The sequence below is a fragment of the Mesoplodon bidens genome, assembly GCF_964165515.1.
Source record: "Mesoplodon bidens genome assembly, chromosome: 4".
NCBI lineage: Eukaryota > Metazoa > Chordata > Mammalia > Artiodactyla > Ziphiidae > Mesoplodon > Mesoplodon bidens.
The window spans coordinates 10369632-10396571 of record NC_138160.1 but is presented as its reverse complement, the minus strand read 5'-3'; the positions used below and the strand labels follow the sequence as shown (position 1 = coordinate 10396571).

Genomic DNA, 26940 nt, shown 5'->3' with positions numbered 1-26940 from the left:
ACTCACACACACACAAGATCACCCGATCACAGGAAGCTAGGAAAACTTAAACTTAAACCCTCCTTTTTCCCAGCGATGTCCCCAGGTTAAGGTGCTCCCTTCACTGAGGGGACCCTAACAATGGGCATATTTCTGGGAAATTGAATGCAAAAGACTGAAACGTGGAACATCTGAGAACCTTGGTAGGGGCTCCACCTCTGTCAGCAAACACACCAACTAACCTTCTCTTGCCTAAGAAATCAGTTATGAATGATCAGACTGCAAAATACAGAGACTTTCTGTTCACGCTCAGGATCAATGAATAAGGCGTTCAGGTTAAGCAGAGACCTAACTGTGAGTTATGATGAATACCAAAGGGGATTATTAACATAACAATGTATATAACACGGTAGTAAACACTGAGCATATAAACCACCAAAACTATTCAATTTTTGATGGTTTGGAAAGCATTTCAAAATATTATAAGATCTCAGAATCATTTGATTAACAGTATCCCTGGTCATCTGCAATTGTGATTTATATGTTCTAATCTATGGAATGCTCACAGACAGAGATAATATAGTACTTTATTGCCTAGTGTGGCTGGCATTCAGAAATTTTGCTTCAAGTACTGTAAAATTCTTGTGTACTATTATAAGCATCTTAAAAAACACCTAGTGCCTGCGTGAGAAGTCTCCCAAAAGACTGCAGAGGGAAATATAACGTGAGAATTTTCTAGTTTATAATTCACCATTTGTTCCTTATTCTGATATTGAATTTTACACATAATATGTCTATTGTAGTATAACTACAATCAACTCCAAAACTGTGAAAGCATTTCCAAAAGAGAAACTTGACAGTATGTCTTTCCCATGGTAAGAACTTGGCTTTATTTAGATAGTACATTTAGGGTGACTGAGCCTAGGGCTAATTCTTTCTGGTTGCTAGAAACTGGAGTATGTATTTTGAAGGGATCAAGACAACACAGAATTCCTGTTTATTCCCTCTCGTTTCGCTCTAGCTGGCCAGCTCACAGACCTGACAGTGTTGTGGTGCCCTGTGATAAACACTAGGGCCATCTGTATCCAGGCCGTGGCCTGGGAGCCTTACTGCTTTGCGGTATCAGTTGCCTGGATAATTGGTCAGTCGCCACGTCCAACAAAATTAGCTTAGGGACATGAATTTCCCCTGCCTCAAACTAAAAAGAAATGACTAATAGCAATTTGGGTCTGGTTCATTTTCTTCCAGGGTTTTGAAAATAGCAAATGGTCTTTATGCTTCTTACTATGGCAAGAACAGTAGTAGTTGTCAGGTGAGGCAACCTGTGTGGGTTTTTTTAAGCCCCAGGAAAACCTAGGGTTTGAAAAGCAAGTCATCTTTCTTTGGAAATCACAGACTGCCTCTTTTCCTTCCCAGTTTAGTGTGGGGAAAAAAAAAAAAAAGAAAGACAATTTAAATTCTGCAAAGCCTGTAACATATTTGCGTGATAATATTCATTGGCCTCCAACATTGACAAGTGGGATTCTATAAGACGACTTATTGAACTTTCAGTTCTATGAGTTATTCTCTCTCAGGCCTCTATTCTTTTGCATGTGATAATGTTAGCTTCCTTTGTTTTGTTTTGTTTTTTAACATCTTTACTGGAGTATAATTCCTTTACAATGTTGTGTTAGTTTCTGCTGTATAACAAAGTGAATCAGATATATGTATACATATATCCCCATATCACCTCCCTCATACGTCTCCCTCCCAGCCTTCCTATACCACCCCTCTAGGTGGTTGCAAAGCACCAAGTTGATCTCCCTGTGCTATGCAGCTTCTTCCTTCTACTTATCTGTTTTACATTTGGTAGTGTATATATGTCCATGCCGCTCTCTCACTTCGTCCCAACTTACACTTACACCTCCCCATGTCCTCAAGTCCATTCTCTATGTGTGTCTTTATTCCTGTCCTGCCCCTAGGTTCATCAGAACAATTTTTTTTTTTAGATTCCATATATATGTGTTAGCATACAGTATTTGTTCTTCTCTTTCTGACTTACTTCACTCTGTATGACAGACTCCAGGTCCATCCACCTGACTACAAATAACTCAATTTTGTTTCTTTTTTATGACTGAATAATATTCCATTGTATATATGTGCCACATCTTCTTTATCCATTCATCTGTCGATGGACACTTAGGTTGCTTCCATGTCCTGGCTATTGTAAATAGAGCTGCAGTGTACATTGCGGTACATGACTCTTTTTGAATTATGGTTGTCTCAACCCAGTAGTGGGATTGCTGGGTCGTATAGTAGTTCTACTTTTAGTTTTTTTTTTTTTTTTTTTTTTTTTTGGTGGTACGCAGGCCTCTCACTGCTGTGGCCTCTCCCCCTGCGGAGCACAGGCTCCAGACGCTCAGGCTCAGCGGCCATGGCTCACGGGCCCAGCCGCTCCGCGGCACGTGGGATCCTCCCAGACCGGGGCACGAACCCATGTCCCCTGCATCAGCAGGCGGACTCTCAACCACTGCGCCACCACGGAAGCCCTACTTTTAGTTTTTTAAGGAAACTCCATACTGTTCTCCATAGTGGCTGTATCAATTTACATTCCCACCAACAGTGCAAGAGGGTTCCCTTTTCTCCACACCCTCTCCAGCATTTATTGTTTGTAGATTTTTTGATGATGGCCATTCTACCACTGTGAGGTGGTATCTCATTATAGTTTTGATTTGCATTTCTGTAATGATTAGTGATGTTGAGCATCCTTTCATGTGTTTCTTGGCAATCTGTATATCTCCTTTGGAGAAATGTCTATTTAGGTCTTCTGCCCATTTTTGGATTGGGTTGTTTGTTTGTTTTTTTTGATATTGAGCTGCACAAGGTGCTTGTATATGTTGGAGATTAATCCTTTGTCAGTTGCTTCATTTGCAAATATTTTCTCCCATTCTGAGGGTTGTCTTTTCATCTTGTTTATGGTCTCCTTTGCTGTGCAAAAGCTTTGAAGTTTCATTAGGTCCCATTTGTTTATTTTTGTTTTTATTTCTATTTCTCTAGGAGGTAGGTTGAAAAGGATCTTGCTCGGATTTATGTCATAGTGTTCTGCCTATGTTTTCCTCTACATGTTTTATAATGTCTGGCCTCAAAACTCCATTTTGAGTTTATTTTTTGTGCTTGGTGTTAGGAAGTGTTCTAATTTCATTCTTTTCCATGTAGCTGTCCAGTTTTCCCAGCACCACTTATTGAAGAGGCTGTCTTTTCTCCATTGTATACTCTTGCCTCCTTTATCAAAGATAAGGTGACCATATGTGCATGGGTTTACCTTTGGGCTTGCTCTCCTGTTCCATTGATCTGTATTTCTGTTTTTGTGCTAGTACCATACTGTCTTGATTACTATAGTTTTGTGTTATAGTCTGAAGTCTGGGAGCCTGATTCCTCCTGCTCCATTTTTCTTTCTCAAGATTGCTTTGGATATTTTGGGGTCTTTTGTTTTTCCATACAAATTGTGAAATGTTTTGTTCTAGTTCTGTGAAAAATGCCATTGGTAGTTTGATAGGGATTGCATTGAATCTGTAGACTGCTTTGGGTGGTATAGTCCTTTTCACAATGTTAATTCTTCCAATTCAAGAACATGGTATATCTCTCCATCTGTTTGTATCATTTTTAATTTCTTTCATCAGTGTCTTATAGTTTTCTGCATACAGGTCTTTTGTCTCCATAGGTAGGTTTATTCCTAGGTATTTCCTTTTTGTTGTAGTGGTAAATGGGAGTGTTTCCTTAATTTATCTTTCAGAGTTTTCATCATTAGTATATAGGAATGCAACAGATTTCTGTGCATTAAGTTTGTATCCTGCTATTCTACCAAATTCATTGATTAGCTCTAGTAGTTTGCTGGTAGCATCTTTAGGATTCTCTATGTGTAGTATCATGTCATCTGCAAACAGTGACAGTTTTACTTCTTTTCTGGTTTGGATTCCTTTTATATCTTTTTCTTCTCTGATAGATATGATTAAACCTTCCAAAACTATGTTGAATAATACTGGTTAGTCAGCAACCTTGTCTTGTTCCTGATCTTAGAGGAAATGGTTTCAGTTTTTCAGCACTGAGAACGATACTGGCTGTGGGTTTGTCATATGTGGCCTTTATTATGTTGAGGTAGGTTCCCTCTATGCCTACTCTCTGGAGAGTTTTTATCATAAGTGGGTGTTGAATTTTGTTGAAAACTTTTCTGCATCTATTGAGATGGTCATATATTTTTTTCTCCTTCAATTTGTTAATTTGGTGTACCACATTGATTGATTTGCATAGATTGAAGAATCCTTGCACTCCTGGGGTAAGCCCCACTTGATCATGGTGTATGATCCTTTTAATCTGCTGTTGGATTCTGTTTGCTAGTATTTTGTTGAGGATTTTTGCATCTATGTTCATCAGTGCTATTGGCCTGTATTTTTCTTTCTTTGTGACATTATTGTCTGGTTTGGTATCAGAGTGATGGTGGCCTTGTAGAATGAGTTTGGGAGTGTTCCTCCCTCTGCTGTATTTTGGAAGAGTTTGAGAAGGATAGGTTTTAGGTCTTCTCTAAATGTTTGATAGAATTCACCTGTGAATCCATCAGGTCCTAGGCTTTTGTTTGTTGGAAGATTTTTAATCGCAGTTTCAATTTCAGTGCTTCTGATTGGTCTGTTTATATTTTCTATTTCTTCCTAGTTCAGTCTCGGAAGGTTGTGCTTTTCTAAGAATTTGTCCATTTTTTCCAGGTTGTCCATTTTATTGGCATATAGTTACTTGTGGTAATCTCTCATGATCCTTTGTATTTCTGCAATGTCAGTTGTTCTACTTTTCATTTCTAACTCTGCTGATTTGAGTCTTCTCACGTTTTTTGTTGATGAGTCTGGCTAATGGTTTATTAATTTTGTTTATGTTCTCAAAGAACCAGCTTTTAGTTTTATTGATCTTTGCTATTGATCTTCATTTCTCTTTCATTTCTTTTTTTTTTTTTTTTTTTTGCGGTACGCGGGCCTCTCACTGTTGTGGCCTCTCCCGTTGTGGAGCACAGGCTCCGGATGCGCAGGCTCAGAGGCCATGGCTTACAGTCCTAGCCGCTCCGCGGCATGTGGGATCTTCCCGGACTGGGGCACGAACCCGTGTCCCCTGCATCGGCAGGTGGACTCTCAACCACTGAGCCACCAGGGAAGCCCTGGGTGTATCTTTTTAACCCATGTTTGTTTGATCTCTGTCTCACACACATATGTGTGTGTGTGTTTGTATTTATACACAATATTATTTAGTCAGTGTTTTAAATATTTTCATAATTGGAGTTCTGCAGTACACGTCCTACGTGCAATTCACATTTTCCCCTCTTATTTTGCTTTTGACCCTGACCCATGTTGATACATTGTGTATCTGGCTAATTTGTTTTACTTGCCAAATAGTGTTTATTGCATATTATATCATATAGAATATGGAATCATATTATTATATTTATCCATTTTCCTATTGCTGATCACTTAGGTCATTTCTCTTGTTTTGCTACTGCCAACATAGAGGCATGAACAGTCTTGTACAAGTCTCCTGGGCACACGTGCACAGGTTTTTCTCAAGGCTCTACCAAGAAGCAGAATTGCTGGATGATTGGGCATTTGCTCATAAAACATTATTGGGTATTGACTGATAGCTCACCCAAGTGTTTCACTAATTTACTCTCCCACATACAAGGTATGAGAGTTCATATTTCCTCATCTCCTCTTCAACACTTAGTAGTCAGACCCTCTAATTGTTTTACAGCCTATGGAGTATAAAGAGGTATCTTTCTATTCCCATTCTTTCACTTCCTAATAGGGTTGAGTATCTTTTAATGTGTTTGGTGACCATACATCCCTGATTTTTCTGCTCTGCAGCTGCTTTACATATATTTGTTGACCTCTCTTCTATCTGATCATTTAATCTCTATTTCATTGATTTGAAGGAGTTATTTATTTGTTCTGGAAACTAACCCTTTGTAAGCTGTGTGCATTGCAAATATCTTCTCTCAGGATGTGGCTTGTTTTTTCAACTTGGTTTCTGGTGTTTATGTTTTCGTTTTTAATTGCATAGGAGTTCAATTTTTGAGCCAAGTGTGTGAATAGAATATTAGTTCAGAATGTGGCCTCTAGAACCAGATGGCCAGGGTCAGAATCCTGGCTTCATTATTTGCTGGCTGTGGGATCTCCAGCAACTTCTTTAAGCACTTTTTAACCTTACCTTAGTTTCATTATCAATAAAATGGGAAAATATCACCTCTCTCCAAAGTTTTGTCATGAAGATTAACTATAAACCAGTTAGAATATTGCCTGTTGTAATGTGAGAGCTATCTATGCATTAGGTACTAGGATTTTTGCTTGTGATATACTGGTTTAAAATTTTGTTCCTGGGCACCACAGTGGCTTTGGGACAAGTGCCTGCGTGTGGCCACATCTGCAGGAAAAGAATGTTTCCTGTCTGTGCCCTGATATCTGAGGACAGGCGCTGACGACTTTTTTTTTTTAAACATATTTATCAGAGTGTAATTGCCCCACAATGCTGTCTCCACTGCACAATGAAGTGAATCAGCCACATGTATACATGTGTCCCCATATCCCCTCCCTCTTGAGTCTCCCTCCCACCCTCCCTATCCCACCCCTCTATGGGGTCACAAAACACCGAGCTGATCTCCCTGTGCTATGCGGCTGCTTCGCACTAGCCATCCATTTTACATTTGGTAGTGTATATATGTCCACGCCACTCTCTCACTTCATCCCGCACTGACAACCTTTATCCAGGATATTTTTTTCTTAAATAGCAGCACAGAATCTTCCTTTTCTGGAGGCTCCCATGTGGTTTACTCTATATTTTCTCAGGTTTTAATTCTAGAAGGAAAAATGTTTCCACCTGCTAATATAACCATGATTCCACTGAACTGGAAGTGAAAGCTGCCACTCAAAAACTTCAGATTCCTCATGCCTCTGGAACAACAGGCAAAGAAGGAAATTATGGTGTTAGCTGGCATAATTGATCCTGATTACCAAGTGGAAATTGGTCTGCTATTCCAAAATGGAGGAGGGTTACCTGGCATATGAACACTTCTGCTACTTGAAATAAGTCACAAATTAAGTGAGTGGCAGGATTCTACTTCCCATTAAAAAAAAAAAAAAAACACTGAAAAGAGGATGTCTTCTCTTTCCTTCTCCCTGGTTGTGGGGATGTTTTAAGTTTAGTCAGCTGGATGCCTCCACCTGGGACTTGAAGCTTGACCTGGTGACACAAAGAACCTGAAACAGTTGGAGATTTTTAGGGTGGTAGCAGCAGAACCAAGTGGTTTCCCATTCATACTACTCCTGGAGCCTGACCTCGGCTGTGCTTTCAGCTGCCTGACCTCTTCACTCTTGCACATTTTTCATGGTTGGTGTTTCAGCTTTCTTGTCAGTTTTGTGAGGTCCCAGAAGTCCTTACAATAAATTTCCTTTTTGCTTAAAAAAAAAATTTCTTTCCTAGCACTACCAGTCTTACATGTATATTATGTGTATGTTTAAAAGGTAAATGTTACTTATGATAGTTTTTGTTATAAATATACATATATTTTTTTCCTCATAATAACTGAGTTCTGAAACTTATACAAAGTTATATTTAAATATAGACTAATCTAAATTACATGTACATTTTTATTAATTTTAATTCTTTAGAAACTATTTCTATTTAAAGAAATAGAATTTCAGTAGTGAAAGCAAACTTTATTTCCTGAAATTGAACATGCATGGAAGTTACAACAACCTCAGAAATGACTTTTATGTTATATTAAATTGAATGATATAATTGGGAGAAAGCCACGAGTAATTCCTAAACACCTGAAATAAGAGTGTGTGAGACATAGGCATAATTTGTGTTTATTGAATGAATAAAGAGTTTGCTTTTTATAAAAGCATCCATCCTAGAGTGGTCTTTAAGAAAAAGAATCAAATGCACAAAATATGCAGTTGTATAGAATCCCCTAACAGAGAGAGTAAAGTGTGCACTTAGAGGAAATAAAATCTAAACCCAGTTTCTCTTGGGACTTCTATTTTCTGTGATCAGTCATACTTTTAATGCATTTTAACTGTGCTAAAGGAATCAGGAAACCATTTAAGTGATTAGTGCTCTTTGTCTACTCAAAAGTAGGATGCTCATGCTTTGAGAGCATACTTTCATATTCAGTGTCAGTGATATTTTTTCAATTTTAATAAAAAATGTTCCCTCTTATTTCTGTTGCATGTAAAATCAAAACACTTTTGAAAGAGACAAACAAAAAGTAAATATTATTTAACAGTATGTTGTGTAGTTCTGTATATGAAATCACCCATTATGGTGGATGAGTGGATAAATCTCAAAGGATGCATGAAAGTGGTGGTACCACCTTATTTGTGCTAGGGTGACCAAAAACATTGTCTTCCAGCTCTAAACTGTGGAAATGAAAGATGGAGAAGTAGAAAATTCCTTATGAACTCAAATAATGGCACATTTCTGCATTAGTCAGTGTGACATTTATTCTACCAAAACAGACAACCCTCCAACTTCAGAGTTTCAGCAAAACAGTGGTTTGTTTCTCACTTGTGTTGTGTTGTCGCTGGGTTGGCAGAAATCTTCCCTTCGCACGGTTACTCAGAGACCCACCTCAACTCAGGGCTTAACAAGGGAGTGCATGGAGATCGCGTACCTGCCCTTCTGTTCTTGGGGAAGGAGGTGGCACCTGCCCCCATCTACATGCAAGGGGCAGGGAAGTATGCTTTTTAATGTGCCTGAAAGGAGAGGAGAACAGGGCTTTGATGAGACATGGGAGAAACTTCCAGTGACTTGGGCATTCTTATTGTTTCAAGTGGGAAGTAACAAGTGTGTTTCCCTCCATGATTTTGTTGTTGTTGTTGTTTTCATTGAATGGAGGATTCTTTAAATTCTGTGGTGCTTTACAATTTTCAAAAGTTTCAGACACATGATTTTATATAATTCCATAATAACCCTTTTTTCCCTCTACTCCTTTCTTACCCCTCCCTTCTTCCCTCTCCCCACTGGTAATAACTAGTTTGTCCTCTACACCTGTGAACCTGCTTTTTCCCTGTTTTATTCTCTAGTTTGTTGGGGTTTTGTTGTTGTTGTTGTTGTTGTTGTTTTTAGATTCCACCTATAAGTGATATTATACAGTATTTGTCTTTCTCCAGTATTTGTCTTTCTCTGTCTGACTTTTTTTTTTCTTTTTTTGTGGTATGTGGGCCTCTCACCGTTGTGGCCTCTCCTGTTGCAGAGCACAGGCTCCAGACGCACAGGCTCAGCGGCCATGACTCATGGGCCCAGCCGCTCCATGGCATGTGGGATCTTCCCAGACCGGGGCACAAGCCCGTGTCCCCTACATCGGCAGGCAGACTCTCAACCACTGCGCCACCAGGGAAGCCCTGTCTGACTTATTTCATTTAGCATAATGCCCTCTAAATCCATCCATGTTGCTGCAAATGGCAAAATTTCCTTCTTTTGTATTGCTGAGTAGTATTCCATTATATATCATATCTTCTTTACCCATTCATCTGTTGATAGACACCTTGGTTGCTTCCATAGCTTGGCAATTGTAAACAGTGCTACTATGAACATTAGAGTGCACTATCTTTTCAAAATAGTGGGGTGTTTTTTGGATATATACCCAGGAGTGGAATTGCTGGCTCATATGTAGTTCTGTTTCTAGTTTTTTGAGAAACCTTCATACTGTTTTCCACAGTGACTGCAGCAATTTACATTCCCACCAACAGTGTACAAGGGTTCCATTTTTTCCACATCCTTGCCAACATCTATCATTAGTGTTCTTTTTGATGATAGCCATTCTGACAGGTGTGAGGTGATATCTCATTGCAGTTTTGATTTGCATTTCCCTGATGACTAGCAATATTGAGCATCTTTTCATGTGCCTGGTGGCCATCTGCATTTCCTCTTTGAAAAAAATGTCTATTCAGTTCTTCTGCCCATTTTATAATTGGGTTGTTTATTTTTTTGATATTGAGTTGTATGAGCTATTTGTATATTTTGGAATTAAGCCCTTTTTGGTCATATCATTTGCAAATACCTTCTCCCATTCAGTAGGTGTGTTGTCATTTTGTCGATGGTTTCCTTTGCTGTAGAAAAGCTTTTAAGTTTAATAAGGTCCCATTAGTTTATTTTTACTTTTGTTTCCTTTGCTTTAGGATATGGATCCAATAAAAAATATTGCTGAGATTTATGTCAAAGAGTGTTCTGCCTACGTTTTCCTCTATGAGTTTTATAGTATCTGGTCTTAATCCAGTTTGAATTTATCTTTGTATATGAAGATAGAGAATGTTCTAATTTCATTCTTTTACATGTAGCTCTCCAGTTTTTCCAGCACCACATATTGAAGGGACTGTCTTCTCTCCATTGTATATTCTTGCCTCCTTTGTCATAGATTAATTGACCATAAGTGTGTGGGTTTATTTCTGGACTCTTTATTCTATTCCATTGATCTATGTGTCTGTTTTTGCACCAGTACCATACTCTTTTGATTACTAGAGTTTTGTAGTATAGTCTGAAGACAGGAAGCCTGATTACTCCAGCTCTGTTCTATGACTTTTGGAGTTGGACAGATTAGTTTAAATCCCTGCTGAGTTCCATATGATGTGTGTGGTCAAGTTATTTAACATCAATAAGCCAGTTATTCCCCATCCACCAAAAGCCATTAGTGACTGTTGTGAATTAGCAGAGACTTGGTATACAGTAAGTACTCAGCAAAGGACTGAACTGGTAAAAGGAATGTAGTAGCATAGAGATAGTAGTAAATCTTGAAGAATATAGCATGAGAACATTTTTATTGTATCAGAAAAATACTGTATTGTCTTCCTTGGGCTGCCGTAACAAATTACTATAACTGAGTGGCTTAAAATATAAGACATTTTATTATCTCACAGTTTGGGAGTCCAGAAGTTCAAAATCAAGTTCTATCGACAGGGCTATGTCCCCTAAGAAGGCTAAAGGGGAGGAATTTTTCTTAACTCATCCATGTTCTGCTGGCTCCAGACATTCCTTGGCTTAAAGATGCATAACTCCAGTCTCTGTCTCTGCCTCTGACCTTCTCCTCTGCATCTTTCTCCTCTAAGGATTTTTTTTAAGGACACTTGTCATTGGATTTAGGATGATCTTATCTGAAGATCTTTAACTTAATTACATCTGTGAAAACCCTTTTCCAATAAGTAACCATTCACAATTTCTAGGGATTTAGTGTGGACATATCTTTTGCGGGGGAAGGGCACCATTCAACTCACTACAATTATGAAAGCATTTTCCACCCCTATATTAAATGCCACTTACTAAGTGAACATGCTTTGTAATTTTTAAAATATTAATTATAGGATTACATTTCTGTTTTAAGTGTTAAACTTTGCAGTTAGACCTTACTACTTTATCATGCTACATCTTTTTGAAGCAAGAAGTTGCATTGGACTGAATTTGTAATGTTATCATTTCATGTATCAATTGTCTATAGCTCTCATCATTGCAAAACCATTTTCCACTTTGCTAAAATGGATTGGCTGAGGAGAAAGATAGCCTAAAAAAGTCATATGTCTCTTAAGGGACTACTCTTATATTCATGTATATCAATCATGGCTATTCTGAATGCTGATTTATACCAGAGTTTCCTTTTCCCCTAGCAAATGTATTCAGAAGCCATCTGTAAGGTACAGATTAAAGTTCTAAAACCTACTTGCTGTTGTGAAACTGATGAGCTATTCATAGAAGCTGCTTGATCAGAGTAAAAGATCTAGTGAAATAAGGGTAGAAAGTCATTCTCAAAATGACACCCGTGAGTAATTGGCATCTAGATTTCTCACAAATTATTGACATATTTAAAAAGGGTATGTTGGAACTATTTGCATATATAATGAAAGAGCTGTTCATATTTAGAAATTTTAAATTTATTTATGTATTTTAATAAATCATTCAGAAAAAATTTATGTGCCTACATCGTTACAATCTGCACAGTATCTTTGGCATATCATTTAGATGAGCAACCCCTTCTACCTGGGTCATTTTATAAGATGTACTTATAAAGTGAGAATTTGGGAACTGTATATTCAATTGGTGTAAAGTGTTATAACTTTTATATGACTTAATTTGAAATATAATAAACAGCTGAAAGGAACTCCTTATATGATATGTCTAGAAGAAGGTATAGATTTATTTTATCTCTTTATAATGAAAATGGAGAAAGTTATTTCTTTATTAGAATACCTTACAAAGTCTACATGAAACTATTCAGATTTGTATTTTAAAATGACTAAAGTTGAATAGAACTGCATGTATGTAGAAATTATTGTAAGGAATAAGTATGATATGTTGGGATTTGTAAAAAATTAGTTATTCTTCTGAAAATTACTGAATGACATCAATTTATAACATGCTAATACCTGTGATTCAAAAGAGGTATACATCAAACATATTAAAGTTAAGATCATGTCAAAATGGGATCCCTTTTCTCAGTCAGAAATTAAAGGGAGTTCCATGGAGCCACCATTACTACCCTCATGTGCCTTTGTGACTTATACTCTAGAGTTCTTTTGTTTCTAACCGATTCATTACACCTATGTATTCTCTCTTTTATAGTTCAGCAGAAGAGCAGTTTCACTGGCAATCACAAGGTAAAGTACAGCTTCTTTTTTTTATTGAAGTATAGTTGATTTACAGTTTTGTGTTAGTTTCTGGTGTACAGCAAAGTGATTCACATATATATATATATATATATATATATATATATATTCTTTTTCATATTCCTTTCCATTATGGTTTATTATGAGATATTTGATACATTTCCCTGTGCTATACAGTAGGTCCTTGTTGTTTATCTATTTTACATAAAGCAGTTTGTATCTGCTAATCCCAAACTCCTAATTTATCCATCCCCTACCCCCTTTCCCCTTTGGTAACCATGAGTTTGTTTTCTATGTCTGTGAGTCTGTTTTCTATTTTGCAAATAAATTCATTTGTATCATATTTTAGGTTCCACACACAAGTGATATCATATGGTATTTGCCTTTCTCTCTTTGACTTACTTTACTTAGTATGATCATCTCTAGGTCCATCTATGTTGCTGCAAATGGCATTATTTCACTCTTTTTTATGGCTGAGTAATATTCCATTGTATATATATATATATATATGCACCACATCTTCCTTATCCATTCTTCTGTTGATGGACATTTAGATTGAAAGTACAGCTTCTTGATGAGCATTTATACTTACTGCTACATATATCTCTATTGATTAATTTTCTTGTGAACTTTAGGAAGAGACTTATGAAAATGAATATGACAACACATGACACTAAAATTAGATGAAGCTGTGCTGATAGCTCAAGATTTCGTAGGAGTTAATTTCTTCCAATTCTCTAGGAACTTTATGTTCTTCATGGATACACAGACTTGGCTGGCCTTGGTTTTTAATGGTGGTTGACCAAGGGTTACAATGTGATATCTAATGAGAATTTCAAAAAGGTAATATCTTTGGTTAGGATATTTTTGATTATTAAATGACAGTCTTAAGCTTTAATATTGACATTACCATGTATTTGTTCATGTCTTTAAAATATTATATTTCAGATGGTCAAAAAGATATCGAAGATGAGCTCACAACAGGTCTTGAATTGGTGGACTCCTGTATTAGATCACTGCAGGAATCAGGAATACTTGACCCACAAGACTATTCAACAAGTGAAAGTAAGTCAAATGACAGTTAAGCTTGAAGAAAATTAAAACATAAGAGCATTATGCCATTAATATTATAGTATTATTATAATTTATATCATGAGTCATATCTAATAGGACTTCAAGATGTGTTTATACTTGTTTTATCCATTTCACTCCTCTCTCGCCTACTTCCTTCCGACATTACCCCACACTAATTCACATTTGATTAGAAACTCTCTTAAGTCAGTAATTATCATCTAGATTTCTCACCAATTATTGACATATTGGTGATCCTCACCAATTCTCTGATATCCTTTTTGGCATCTAGAGTAGCACATTGTATGAACTCATCATTTAGTTGTTTAATCAACACAGTGTCTGCTTTAAAGTTAACTATCAATGCTTTCCTCATACAGATTATTGTTGATAGAGATCTTAAATGGTAGAGAAATTATACAACAAAATGGAAAAAATGATGTAATATATGCAGTACTATTTAGTACCATGCTATAGTACTATGCAATAACTCCTTCTATTTCTATGTTTAGCTATCTTGAATAGCTATATTAATCTCAATAGAATATTTAAAGATTTCTTTCTTTTACTTAGTTATATATTTTTCAACCAGAGTAGCTGAGGCTTTGAAATCAAAGTTCTATGAATTGAAATGAGCCTCATTTTAATAAATTATAAAATTCTCTTGACCTATTTTAATAAAATCCCACAAAAAGCTAAAAATTAAATCATTAAAATGTACATTACCCTGATAATTTCTACATGAGAAATCAGTGGAGCATTTTATTCCTTAATTTAAAAAAATAAAATTTCCTTGAATACCCATTAAGGTTTGCATATAAAAGAAAGATATAAGAGTAAGATAGCATAGTGATCTCAAAACCATTTAATTTATATATTAGTTCATTTCTCTATGATCTTTATAATACCACGACTCTTAGGGTAACATCATCATGAATATCCAGATTTATTTTAACCATATGCATCCCCTTAATAAAACTCCTAAAGTAAGATGCAAGATTTGTATTATACTTGTTCTCTATATTTTATATTTTAAAATGTAAGATTGTTACCTCTTTTTTCTCAAAGTCTATAAATATATTTCTTTTGTAGGGGTAGTTATAGTTAGAACTATATTTAATTAATATTTGAGGCACATGTACTCATTTTATTATAGAGTAAGGAAAGCAGAGATAAAATACTGTGTCTCGGGAGGGTGATATTGGCTATCTTATTTTTTATAGAATAATAGAGAAATATATTTTATTATGATTTTAGGAGGGGGATAACGTTTTATTCATAGAAAGTACAGAAAAAAGAAGGAAGAAAAGAGTAAATTAAGAAGCACATTAAAATAGAAGTGATAAATCAAGTATATCAATCTAACACTATATGTAAGCACTGAATTATCTGAAAAGAATAATTCAAATTTGCAGTAAATGAAAATAAAATAGTGATGTTATGTTTAATATACACACTTATATTAATGAAACAAATGTTGAAATTAAAGGAATAGACAAAGTAGTGACAGCAAATACAATGAACACAAGGAGTGGGATTGGGAAGAATAGTGTGAGGTGAAGTGGAATTTAATGCAGAAGCACTAAGCAGGGTCAAAAAGGAATTATCCAGTAAAAATAATTTAACTTATAATTATGTGGTAAAATCTGGTGAATATGTATGTGCCAAACAAAATAGCACCTGAATATTAAAAATTATTAAAAATGAAAGAAGGTGATGAAAAATATTGTGAACACTTTTTCTTTTAGTATTCAGAATCAGACTGAATAATAAAAGAGAAAGGCCACAGAAAGTTGGAATAAATAATTAACAAATCAATGCATTAAATAAATTAAAAACATTTTTTGAATAATAATAAACACTTGTTACATATGTCCAAGGAAAATTTATAAAAATTGATGAGCTGATGGACTGTAAAGACAATCCTAAAAATTAAAAAGCATAGGAAGACCACATTCTTTGATGATAATTCAGTAAAATTAAAAGTATATAATAAAATGCTAAGCAATCATATAATCACATTAAAATTAAGAGACACACTTTTGGCCACTGTGAATCAAAACAGAAGCAAAGAGATAACTACATACTATTTACAAAGCAAATAGAATAGCAACATTTTATAATGAAAACATAAGTGTATGGTAAAAAACTGCACTCAGAGGAAATCATAATTTATTATTAAAAATAAAAGAAAAAGTAAAGTGTTGTTTATTCATTACTGGGACACCTTAAAAAGGGTTAAATAAACCAAAAGAAGCTAGGAAGATGGAAATACTAGAAGCAATGCAGAGATAAAGTAATATAAAAAGGAGTAGAAGAAATAAATAAATGAATACTAAAAGAGATAAATCAATAAAATAATAGAAAGGATAAGTATATGAACTTAAAAAAAAGAAACTTTAAGTCAACTAATAATCCTGGATTTCTGAATTGAGACACTCTGCTACACCCAGGAGAAGTAGAAAGAACTTTTAGTGTTCACTTTTGTATTTCTGCAGAATGTTTTCAAACACTATCTACAAAAGGTGTATCTTCATTATGGGAAATTTAAAAACTCTAGTAAGATTTTTTTGAAATATATTTGCTAACTGCTGAATTAGTTGGTGTTCAGAAATATTACTTAGTTTATGTTATTAGGTAGTGAATTATCTTTTTGAAAACTCCTAAGATTTTTTTTTTTTTTTTTTTTTTTTTGCTGTATGCGGGCCTCTCACTGTTGTGGCCTCTCCCGTTGCGGAGCACAGGCTCCGGACGCGCAGGCCCAACGGCCATGGCTCACGGGCCCAACCGCTCCGCGGCATGTGGGATCCTCCCAGACCGGGGCACGAACCCGTGTCCCCTGCATTGGCAGGCGGACTCTCAACCACTGCGCCACCAGGGAAGCCCCAAAAAACTCCTAAGATTTTAGTTAGTTATTCTTTTTGGAAGGCCCTGCTTCCTTGTTTGAAGATAGGAAAAGAAACAAAGCAAAATAAAAAAACGAACCAACAGACAAAAAACACAGGTGATGAAAGTGCCACTTGAAAATTTTATACCAAAAGATCTGAACCACAGTGAAATGTGGAATATTCGTGTTCTTATGAAATGTTTGTTCTTAACATTTTCAGGGTCAGTTTGAGACTGAACGAACTGAATAAAGTTTAGGAAGTTAATTTAAAAATATTGAGTAGACAGCTATCATTTGGGGGGTCAATTATTGCTAATTTTAAGTACTTAGACTATCATAAATTAATAATCCTAATTGCTGTTTGTATTTGCATCAGGGTCCAGATGGGAAATAGAGTCTACTCAAAAAAAGTTAAACTGAAGAGAATTTAATTAGGGGACGATTTACAAAGAAGTGAGCAAGATTCAGGGAGCAATCAATGCCTGCAGAGATACTCAGGGGGTAGCAACCGATGGAAACCCTTGCCACCCTTAGTCCCGAAGGAAAAATCAAGGGACTAGTGCCAGCAGAGTCAAGAGGCAAGGCTGGCGGGAGCAGAGAAATAAATACCCTGGCCTCTCTCTCCTCTAACTTCTGATGCCCTTCTCGTGCCTCTCACTGGCCAAGTCCAATCATAAACCAAGTGCCAAGTGGACCTTGTGAAACAGTCTCTGAGGGGAGAAGGGTGGAGAATGAATATGTGGAACAAAGAGAATAATCAGCACAACCTTCTACTCAATACTAGAACAATATACGTGTTTATATTTATATAAACATAACGCATATAATATGTAATGGCTCTTTGACATGTTTCATATGATTAGCACAAGCCCATGAGATTCTGCTCATTCCTTGTTTGTGTGATGATTCAATCAATGGACTCATTAACTAGAACAGACATGAAATAGCTGATGCTAAATTGGACCTGGCACGCTGCCCTTGAGAGCCAGTGTCTTAGTCCTAACCCGAAAGAGAATAAAACAACACGAAATACAGTCTAAAACCAGCTTGAAACATTACTACAATGGCAACCAGTCTCAGCCCCTAAGCACATAGTACAGAATTTGTTGTTTAAAAGCTTTTGTTATTTTTCTTTCCAAGATCTGATTAAAGTAAAAGTTGAATCTCAGTAAACCCATCTTCTTGACCCTAAGGCAAGCAATAACTCCTCTAGTATACAGACCGTAGCGTCCTACAGTTATCAGTGTTTTCCAACACTTCCCATTTTTTACAAAGTGCTATCATAAACAGTATGTAAATCATGTGTACAACCTCTGCCGCCCACCACTATTTTGTGACTGCTGGCTGTGTAATTTCAGTTCTAATAAATATGTGTCATGGAGTCACCAGAATTGCTGCTGCTTTACTGGAAAAAAAAAAGTTATTGACAGAAGCTCAGGGCCATTAGCTTCTCATATAATATACAGCTTGACTTAAACTGCCATGGACCAAGTACCATATTTAATCCATGCATCCTTGGAAATACAAAGTCAGAAATAAGGGTCATTATATCTCAGCCAAAAATTAATGAAAGTATTTGTCAGTCGAAATCAGAAAGAGAATGGACAGCTTGGGGTAAAAGGGCCTATATGTTTATAGAGATTGTTAATTTGTTTAATTATTATATTTTGAAATAGCAAGTATTTTTCTATAGCAGCTGGACAAATTGAAATTCTACCATATCTTAGAAAATCCCAGCATTCAGTAGGAAGGAAATCTTAGGAACTTAAGATATTCTGAGTATTATGGCAAAGAAAGCAGTGTTACCTTATTGAGTTCTCAAATCAGAATATATTCAAGGAATCAAGAATCAATCATGTAAGTTACCATTCTGAGCAGGTAAAATCCAAATAGAATAATCATATGTAGTTTGACAGAAGGGAATATATTATTACTCTTGATTTACAGTCTGTCATTTTCATTTAATTACTGTGAATATAATTAATTCTATGTGGTGAGAAAATTGTTGAGAGATCAGGTTATTAAAATGCTATAAAATATTATCCCATATATTCTTATGTAATAATAACAAAGGTAAGAGACATCCTTGTGAAGTGAATATTTTCATAACTCCTGGCAACATGACAACAAAGGATTCAGAAGTGGTTTAAGAGTATAAGATTTTTATAGTAATTAGAATAACCAAAATAATAAATATATACATAATGTGGCTCACAATATTGATAACCTGTTATGGTGGAAACCAGGTCCTTAGTTAGACCTGATGGGGTGGAGAGCCTCTGGGTAGGGGTTCAAGGAAGCCCATCCTGCCCTTGGAACCATAAGACCTGGATTCAAGTCCTACTGTTCCCCTCACCCCACCAGTGGTTGATGACTGTCACTTGGGCTCTGGAGACCCCAAGTCCTTTCCTGGACATGCATTTATTCAAGTTAGTTGAGTACATCCTTGAATTGTTCATTTCTTGTGAAATTACTTCATCATATGCCCTTTGGTCCAAATTTTTGAAATACAAACACGAGAGTCTCCTCTGCAGAAGTTTGTCATGGTTCAAGCCTGAAGTCGTCTGATGCTACATGTGTCCTTTTGTTTCCTTTCCAAATTCTCGCACACCCACCTCCTCCACTACTTTTGGCGTTATAGAGCCAATGGGAAGTTAGCAGTGAAAGGTGCGAGCAAAAGGTGAGATAAATCACCCAGGTAGCCCACAGGCTGTAGTGATATCCTCCAGGGAGCTATCATTTTCTTTCCCTCCAGATTTTATCTCCACCTGTTTTTCAGCTAATGTTCACTTTTTTCTTTTAAATTTCCTTCTTTCACATGGACATTTAAGAAGCATGCTATACCTTCTCCAAAGAGGTCACCAGCTCAGAGGCAGACCTCGGAATTGAGGCCTTGTCTCGTTCTTGTGGCTTCAGCTTCCACCACTGATGTGCAAAGACGTAAAACACCAAGTGCTTCTTATCCATTCCCTAAGCAAGAGAAAACAATGCAAATTTGTCACTAAAAACATCATTCTCATCTGTGTTATCTGGGTCTCCTGGAATCAAGCACAGAGTTTAGAGCCTGGGGAAATTTTTAATGAAAATATAATTGGGTTTTGAAATTGTCAAGGCACTCTAGGTGTACAACACACAAACATGAGGGTCAGATGAAAGCTGGTGGAAGTGAGGAAAAGTAAAGAGGCAGAAAGCGCTGGTTAGAAAGTCAGATTAAGCAGACTTTTCCCCGGGGCACAGTGGAGGGAGGGGTCTCCTGGTAATACCTTATGGAGATGTCATATAGGATTCCCCCAGAATTTTAAATATTAAAACTGCCACTGATCAAGCAATAAGTCACTTCAACAGCAACTGATAAAATCAAATCTTAACATACTGGCTTTTTATTGTATCACTATAGGCACAGGTAGGTGTTACATTCTTTTTTTAAACGTCTATATTAAGCACTTATTAACAGTAGAACAGAGAACCTCTGCCCTTGTGGCATTTCCATTCTAGGCAAAAAAGGCTGAAATCAACCACTCTAAATACTATAAAGTCAGGTAGGTAGTTGCCTCCAGCAATGACAAAGCCAGTGGGGGGTAGAGTAGGGCAGTGTTTCCCAGAGTGCACTTGGGATTCCTGGGGGTCCTTGAGAACCTTTCAAGGGGGGCTGCAAAGGCACCCATTTTCACAGTAATCCCATGATGCTCTTTGCCTTTCCATGCTCATTCTCAGACAATGAGAGAGAGAGTGAGAATGAGAGTCACATAGAGAACAGACTTGTGGTTGCCAAGGTTGGGGGGGGCGGTGGGAGAGGGATGGATTGGGAGTTTGGGGTTAGCAGATACAAACTATGATATATATAGGATGGATAAACAACAGGGTCCTACTGTGTAGCACAGGGAACTGTATTCATTATCCTGTGATAAACCATAATGAAAAAGAATGTGAAAAAGAACGTATATATATGTATAAATGAATCACTTTGCTGTAGAGCAGAAATTCATACAACACTGTAAACCAACTATACTTCAATAAAATAAACAACAACAAAAATAGAATGAGAACCACACATGATGAGCGTTCAGTGAAGCTTCCTGGATGCTACGTGGCACTTGATAGCATCATCGCTCTGACGGCTCATGGAAAGTGTGTGACGCAGCCCCTTCTCTTTTAAACACTTCCCAGTTTTAGTATCGTAAATGGTATTCTGTGTGACTCGTGGTAAATTAAAGCCCTTTGGAGCATGTGGGGTCTGAGTTCCCCAACCAGGGATTGAACCCGTACCCCCTGCAGTGGAAGCGCCATCTTAACCACTGGACCGCCAGGGAAGTCCCAAAACTACTCTAGTTTTGAGAGAATGATCAAAGGGCCAGGAAGTCATCCTTTGTGAGAAGATACTTGATCAGGGACCTGAATAAATGTGTGAGCAAACCGTGCAGGCATCTAGGGAGAAGTCTGTGATTTGTAGCAAATCAAAAACTGGTTCTTGAAGCTAGTGTAATTCCATAAATACATTGTAATGTTTTCAGAATTTGGCTTTTAAATCTTGTTTTCTCCTATACTGATTTGTATTAATTTTCTATTTCTTTTTGCAGTTATTAATAGTGAGAAATATGAATCTATTATCTTTAGACTGTTAATTTATAAAGAAATATATGTAATGCTTTTCCTCATTTTGTGCTACATTAATTTTTTTAAATAGTAAATAATCCAAAGACAAAACTGTTCAAGGAAATAGTTGGGGACTAGAGCAAGCTATAAAAATACCATTCTCTGAATATAACATTATGTAAAAATCCCATGCACAGTAAAATTCTTGAGCTGTACATTTTAAATGAAAGTTTTATATTTGAAGTTTATTTTTTGTGATAAATGTCATTTTGCTTATTTCCCTTCATTGTTTACAGATGTAAAGAAACTAAGTTATTGTATTTAGTGTGAAAGCTTTACCCATCTTTGGTTATTTCACATACAGTAGTCAAACTTGAAAAAGCAGACTAGTTAGGCCAGTAGCATTGATTGAATCTAAATCAGTTTAAAAGCTGAATGAGTACTTCTGTATTCTTGGGACCATTAAAGTTCTCACTTTTAGTAAAGCATTATACATTGAAAGGAGCTGACCAGATGAAACTGATATTCTGAAGAAAGAGACTTAGAAATCAAGTTTAAGAACACATCTGCCTATAGAACAACCACATCAGCCCTGAGATTTCTTACATAAATGGGCCACTCAAGCTTTTGCCTTCAGTTAATTTTAGGGATGGTAGATTTTAGGTTAGTGAAACTCCTACCTGTGATCTTTTCAAGTTACTAGTGAAGATCAGGAGAAAACAACTAGTTTATCACTTCTAACTACCTCTTGTTCCAAGTGGGTTTGTAAATTGGCAAGTTCATCCAAAGCCCATAAAGAAGAAACTGCTGCTATGAATGAAAATGATTAATAGTGCAGTTTAAGCAAAAGTCAGTACTTTTACGCTGTAGAGTTATGACTAAAGATATGACATGACTAAAGTGCTTTAAGCTTGATTTAAATCAGTTCAATCACCTTACAAATAATTGACAATTTTTCTCATTGATTTTAGAATTTATAATAGCCCTTTTGTGTGTGTATATATATACACACACGTATATATATATATATATATAATTTCCACTAGCTATTTCCTTTCTTCTTACTCAACATTTTCCACTAAAAGATTTCCCCTTTCTTTTTATGTGTTGCTGCTCTAAGATTTTATTCTCATTTAAAATAAAATAATACTTAACCTTCAAATTATTCTTAGCCTTCCACAAAGATTGGATAACAAGAGGGTGGAAATGAATGCAAATTCTCTGACGGTTATCGATGTGTGTGAATATTATTGACTTTATTTGTCATGGTCTACGTAAAGATAAGATTTTATATTATTTTGAAAGAGTCAGTTTAACCTAAGAGTAAGTAAAGAATGTTTCTAAACTTCCTGACAAACAGAAATCTAAACAAAGCTGCCTTTGTCACTTATTCAATCCTGAATTTGTCTGTCTCAACGTGCGTGTTTATTATTCCTGATTATCCTGAATTAACAACCTAACAAAACATTAATTGAGCGCCTATGTGAGACATTGCCTAGATCTCATAACTGTTTATTTCAGTGCATTCTTGTCAATAACTCTTTTGATGGTAAAATAATCCCTCGGAATTAAATTGATATCTTAGTTACCACTTAAAGACCTTGTCTTGTTCTGGAGGCTTCAGCTTCCACCACTGATGACTTGGATAATTACATCTCTGTCCTAAAATTTCACTAACATATAACCAAGCTTTGATCTTGGAAATTTTTTAAGATCTAGAAAGAGAGTCAGGTCTGTTAGAGCCAGTGTTAAAATCAAGCCCAGACTCCCTTTCTAACTATGTGAACTCCCACCATCTCCAACAATTCTGTAATTTTAAGATTAAGCCTGTCCTTCCCCAAAACACGGGGTCCCCAACATATGTCTCTTGCTAATCCTTCCCTTGGAATGACACGTGAGGGGAGTTTTTGCTTTTTTCACACTCCTTTAGTGAATATTTGCTGAGTTCTGGGACAGATGTTCAACTGAAGCAGACCAGAATTAGCAACTGCCAATAAATCACCTTAAAACTTGTAGAAACAGAAGGTGTGCACCTGACCCTAAGAGTTCTGTCTTGTCTGCTCGGCTTTCTAGAAGGACTTACTCTGCACTGTGGGAATCTCGCCAGCACCCAGTGCAGTGTCAGCGAGATCCTGCTAGAGATCAGCTGAAGAGTGGCCAGTCATTTCAGCTGTCTTTCCCTTCCTGTCTACTTAGTCCCCAAATACCGATGAGCTTTTTAAAAAGGATGCCTCTTAAATGTGCACTTTCTCTTCCTTCCTACAGTGGCCACTATCGCAGTTCATGTTTCCTCCATTATTACTGGTTTCCTTTCTCTGCACTCCAGGAAATCCCTGGCCTCTAGTGTCTCCAAGTATCCAATCCCAGAGTCCTGCTCCTTTCACATAAATGTTCAGACTCCCTGTTTTTATCCTATTACTCTCCTTCTGTGTAATACTGTACACATATCTCTTGAAATTTCTCAGAGTCTGGTCTATGCAGAGTGTTAAGGTAGCATGAAGGGGGTAGGGTTAATTTCCCTGGGGCAATCAGGCATCAGGGCAGGCTGCATGAAGGAGGTGACATTTAAAGAACACTTGAAGTTTGAGAATGTTTTGAGGTTGATAAAGACGGGAATTTCAGGCTAAGAGAGAACTTTCTCTTCCCCATCTCTTGGCTCTGACACTAGGTTTTATTTGTTTTGGTTTTAATTTCAAGCCATTTTAATGATCTATGCCTTGTATGTCTCCTTTGCAGAATGAAAGCTCACAGGCTGTTGAAAGAAAACACTGATATATGGGACAGTACTATAATAAGGTTTTCAGGACAAATTCCAATCAGGGTTTTATTCTCAGATCATGTGGCTCAGTAATTAGATAATAATACTAATAACTGACATTTGTATAGCAGTTTATATTTTTCCGAGCACTTTCACATCCATTATCTCATTAGGTACTCAAATTTGTAGATATTAAAATTTTAGAGAACAAATAATGAAGCGTGGAAAGAACACACACTCTGAAACCAGACTGCCTTGCTTGCACTAGGCATCAGTGTGTGTGGTCTCAGTCACTGGGACCTTCAGCTCTGCCATCATAAAGGGGGATAACAGCACGTTTATTGGGATCTTGTTAAGCTTCCAGGGGTTAATAGATGTAAACTGCTCAGGACAGTTCCTGGAACTTAGCACTCAGGAAATGTGAGCAGGTATTGATATCCTCATCATCATTTTCATCATCATCATCTTCTTCTTCATCATCATCTTCATCATCATCTTCTTCTTCTTCTTCATCCTCATCTTCATCTTCATCATCATCATCATCTTCTTCTTCTTCTTCCTCCTCCTCCTCATCATCATCATCGGCATCATCTATGCTTTCATAAACATGGAAATGGACTAGAGTCCACCAGGTCTGCTGAGTTCCAGTCCTGGATTTTTTTCCAACACACACCTGCTCCAACTGGCATGATTGTGACCCAAATAATGACTTGGGAATGCCACTTTGTACACCTCTGGCCTTTTCTTTTTTATTGCAAAGTATGTAATTTAATTAAGGTTTACAGTTTTCTGGGACCAATATTTAGCTAAAGGAGACTAGAATAAGCAATTCCAAATGAAGTCTTTTTAAATCCGTGTAAAGATAATGAGTGCACATAATCAGGAAAACTCTAAACTATCTAGTTAATTTAAGGAGAGACTGACTATATGTTTTAGTATATGTTAATACAACCTATAAATGGGTCTGAATTTTTATGCAAGAAATGAACACTTCAGCCTTTCCATCTGCTGAGGTTGACTTCTGCCCCACTCCTGGAGGACAGCAGACTTCCTCCAGCCAACACGTGGAATCTCTAAGGAGAGGTTTTTTGGGGAAGCAGTACCACAATCTGAGGCATGAAGATCTCTCCTGCAAATAAACTGATGAAAGAATTTTTCAACCTTAAAATGTTGATGTGTGTATATGACTTCAATATGCTTTGATGTTAACCAACCACAACTCCCAGAGCTGAAGGTGGAAGACAAGAACAGGGTCTCATCTTCATTTTATGGAGTGTATGACACTGGCTGACCGCTTAACTTCTCCACACCCCTGTTTACACTTCTCAGAATAATGACAAAGATACAAGGGCATTTTTTTCCACCGGTTGCTAGGTGGTCTTTAGTCAGTTCATATATTGATATTTGAAGACATATTAAGATATTGGTATGACACTAAGATGCTCTCCTAGGATCAATGGCGGGTCCCATGTCCCTCAACTCTGTAGTTCCTTTGGAATTTCTCCCCTCTGTCCATTTGGAACTAGTGTGTCTTTTTTTTTTTTTTTTTTGTCCGCACCATGCAGAGTGTGGGATCTTAATTCCCCGACCAGGGATCGAACCAGTGCCCCCTGCCTTGGAAACGTGGAGTCTTTAACCACTGGACCACCAGGGAAGTCCCTGAACTAGTGTGTCTTGAGCAGATGAGGGGCACATACTCTTTTGACTTTTATCAATTCATCAGTAAGCAGTTTCCCCTCTCCTTCCTAGCCCTCAGGGCTGAGATATTTTGAATAGGACCCCTGGGCTTATCTTTGAGGACAGTCCCAAGATGGAGAAGGTCCAAAAAGGTCAAAGAATTCACCTGTGACCTCTTAGGTCAATGTCCTGGAAGCATACGTGCGAGAGGGTGCCTTCTGCTTTAGGTGACCTAATAGGACATAGTGATCACCTGTTGCTCATAGTTGAAGTTTCTTCTGGAGCAATTAATTACACTAAAGGCAGGGCTTCCCTAGTGGCGCAGTGGTTGAGAGTCCACCTGCCGATGAAGGGGACACGGGTTCGTGCCCCGGTCCGGGAAGATCCCACATGCCGCCGAGTGGCTGGGCCCATGAGCCATGGCCGCTGAGCCTGCGCGTCCGGAGCCTGTGCTCCTCAACGGGAGAGGCCACAACAGTGAGAGGCCCGCGTACCGCAAAAAAAAAAAAAAAAAAATTACACTAAAGGCAACATTCCATTTCCCTAGGTGGAATTTTAAATCCCAGTCTCTTCCTGTCCCCACCGAGCATCCCAAGAAATCCTCTCACATTGTCCCCATCCCCCAGTGGTGGATATACTTCATGACCTCAGCAATACAGCCTAATTTTACCTCTAGCCCAAACAAGACTTGATGGAATGTCCTAAATTCTTGAGGAAAAAAAAATAATAATCATCATCATTTAAAGCCCAAAACTATAAATGTTTTTGAAATCTCTGGAGAATTGTACTTTCTACCCCAATGCACAGTAATGTTAATAAAGCTAATCAAGAGTTAGTTACATGTAAATTTTACTTTTATTATAAACTAATTAAGAATTGTCCTGTAATTTTAACCTTTTTCATATTCTTGTATATCTGTCCTCTCTAAAATTGGAGTGAATAATGGCCATTCATTTGAAACCTAGTAAGCAATGGGAAAATCATTCTAAAATGCATGTGGTGTTTTGGCTATTGTTCTGACTGCTTTGTCCTTGCCAGGTGCTATGTCAGGGTTGTAATATTACGATATATTGCTTATTGTCACAATTACCTTTGTCAAAGTACATCTTGGTTCTGTGCTTGACATGTGTGAACAAAGTAATGAGACAGAGAATCTTGGTTTGTTTTCATGGAGTATTGATCAAATACACGACTGATTCTACAAAAGATGCACAGATTTGATTATTTCATGTTGCATATTTCAGGAGCACATAAATCATATTTTTGATTGAAATTGCTTCAAAATGGGACTGTCTATTTGTAGTGAGGTGGAT

At 37.0% G+C, this 26940-nt stretch overlaps 1 protein-coding gene across 2 annotated transcripts in view; it reads left to right on the top strand.

Annotated features, from left to right (window-relative positions):
• The window catches only part of CTNND2 (catenin delta 2), a gene marked incomplete at its 5' end in the record, with an annotated part of 962722 nt that overhangs the window by 488434 nt on the left and 447348 nt on the right, over window positions 1–26940 (top strand). For both annotated transcript variants that reach the window (XM_081231805.1, XM_081231804.1), the window contains 2 exons: window positions 12598–12632; window positions 13590–13706. In XM_081231805.1, coding sequence (XP_081087931.1) covers window positions 12598–12632; window positions 13590–13706 — 152 coding nt within the window. The remainder of the gene's footprint in view (window positions 1–12597; window positions 12633–13589; window positions 13707–26940) is intronic.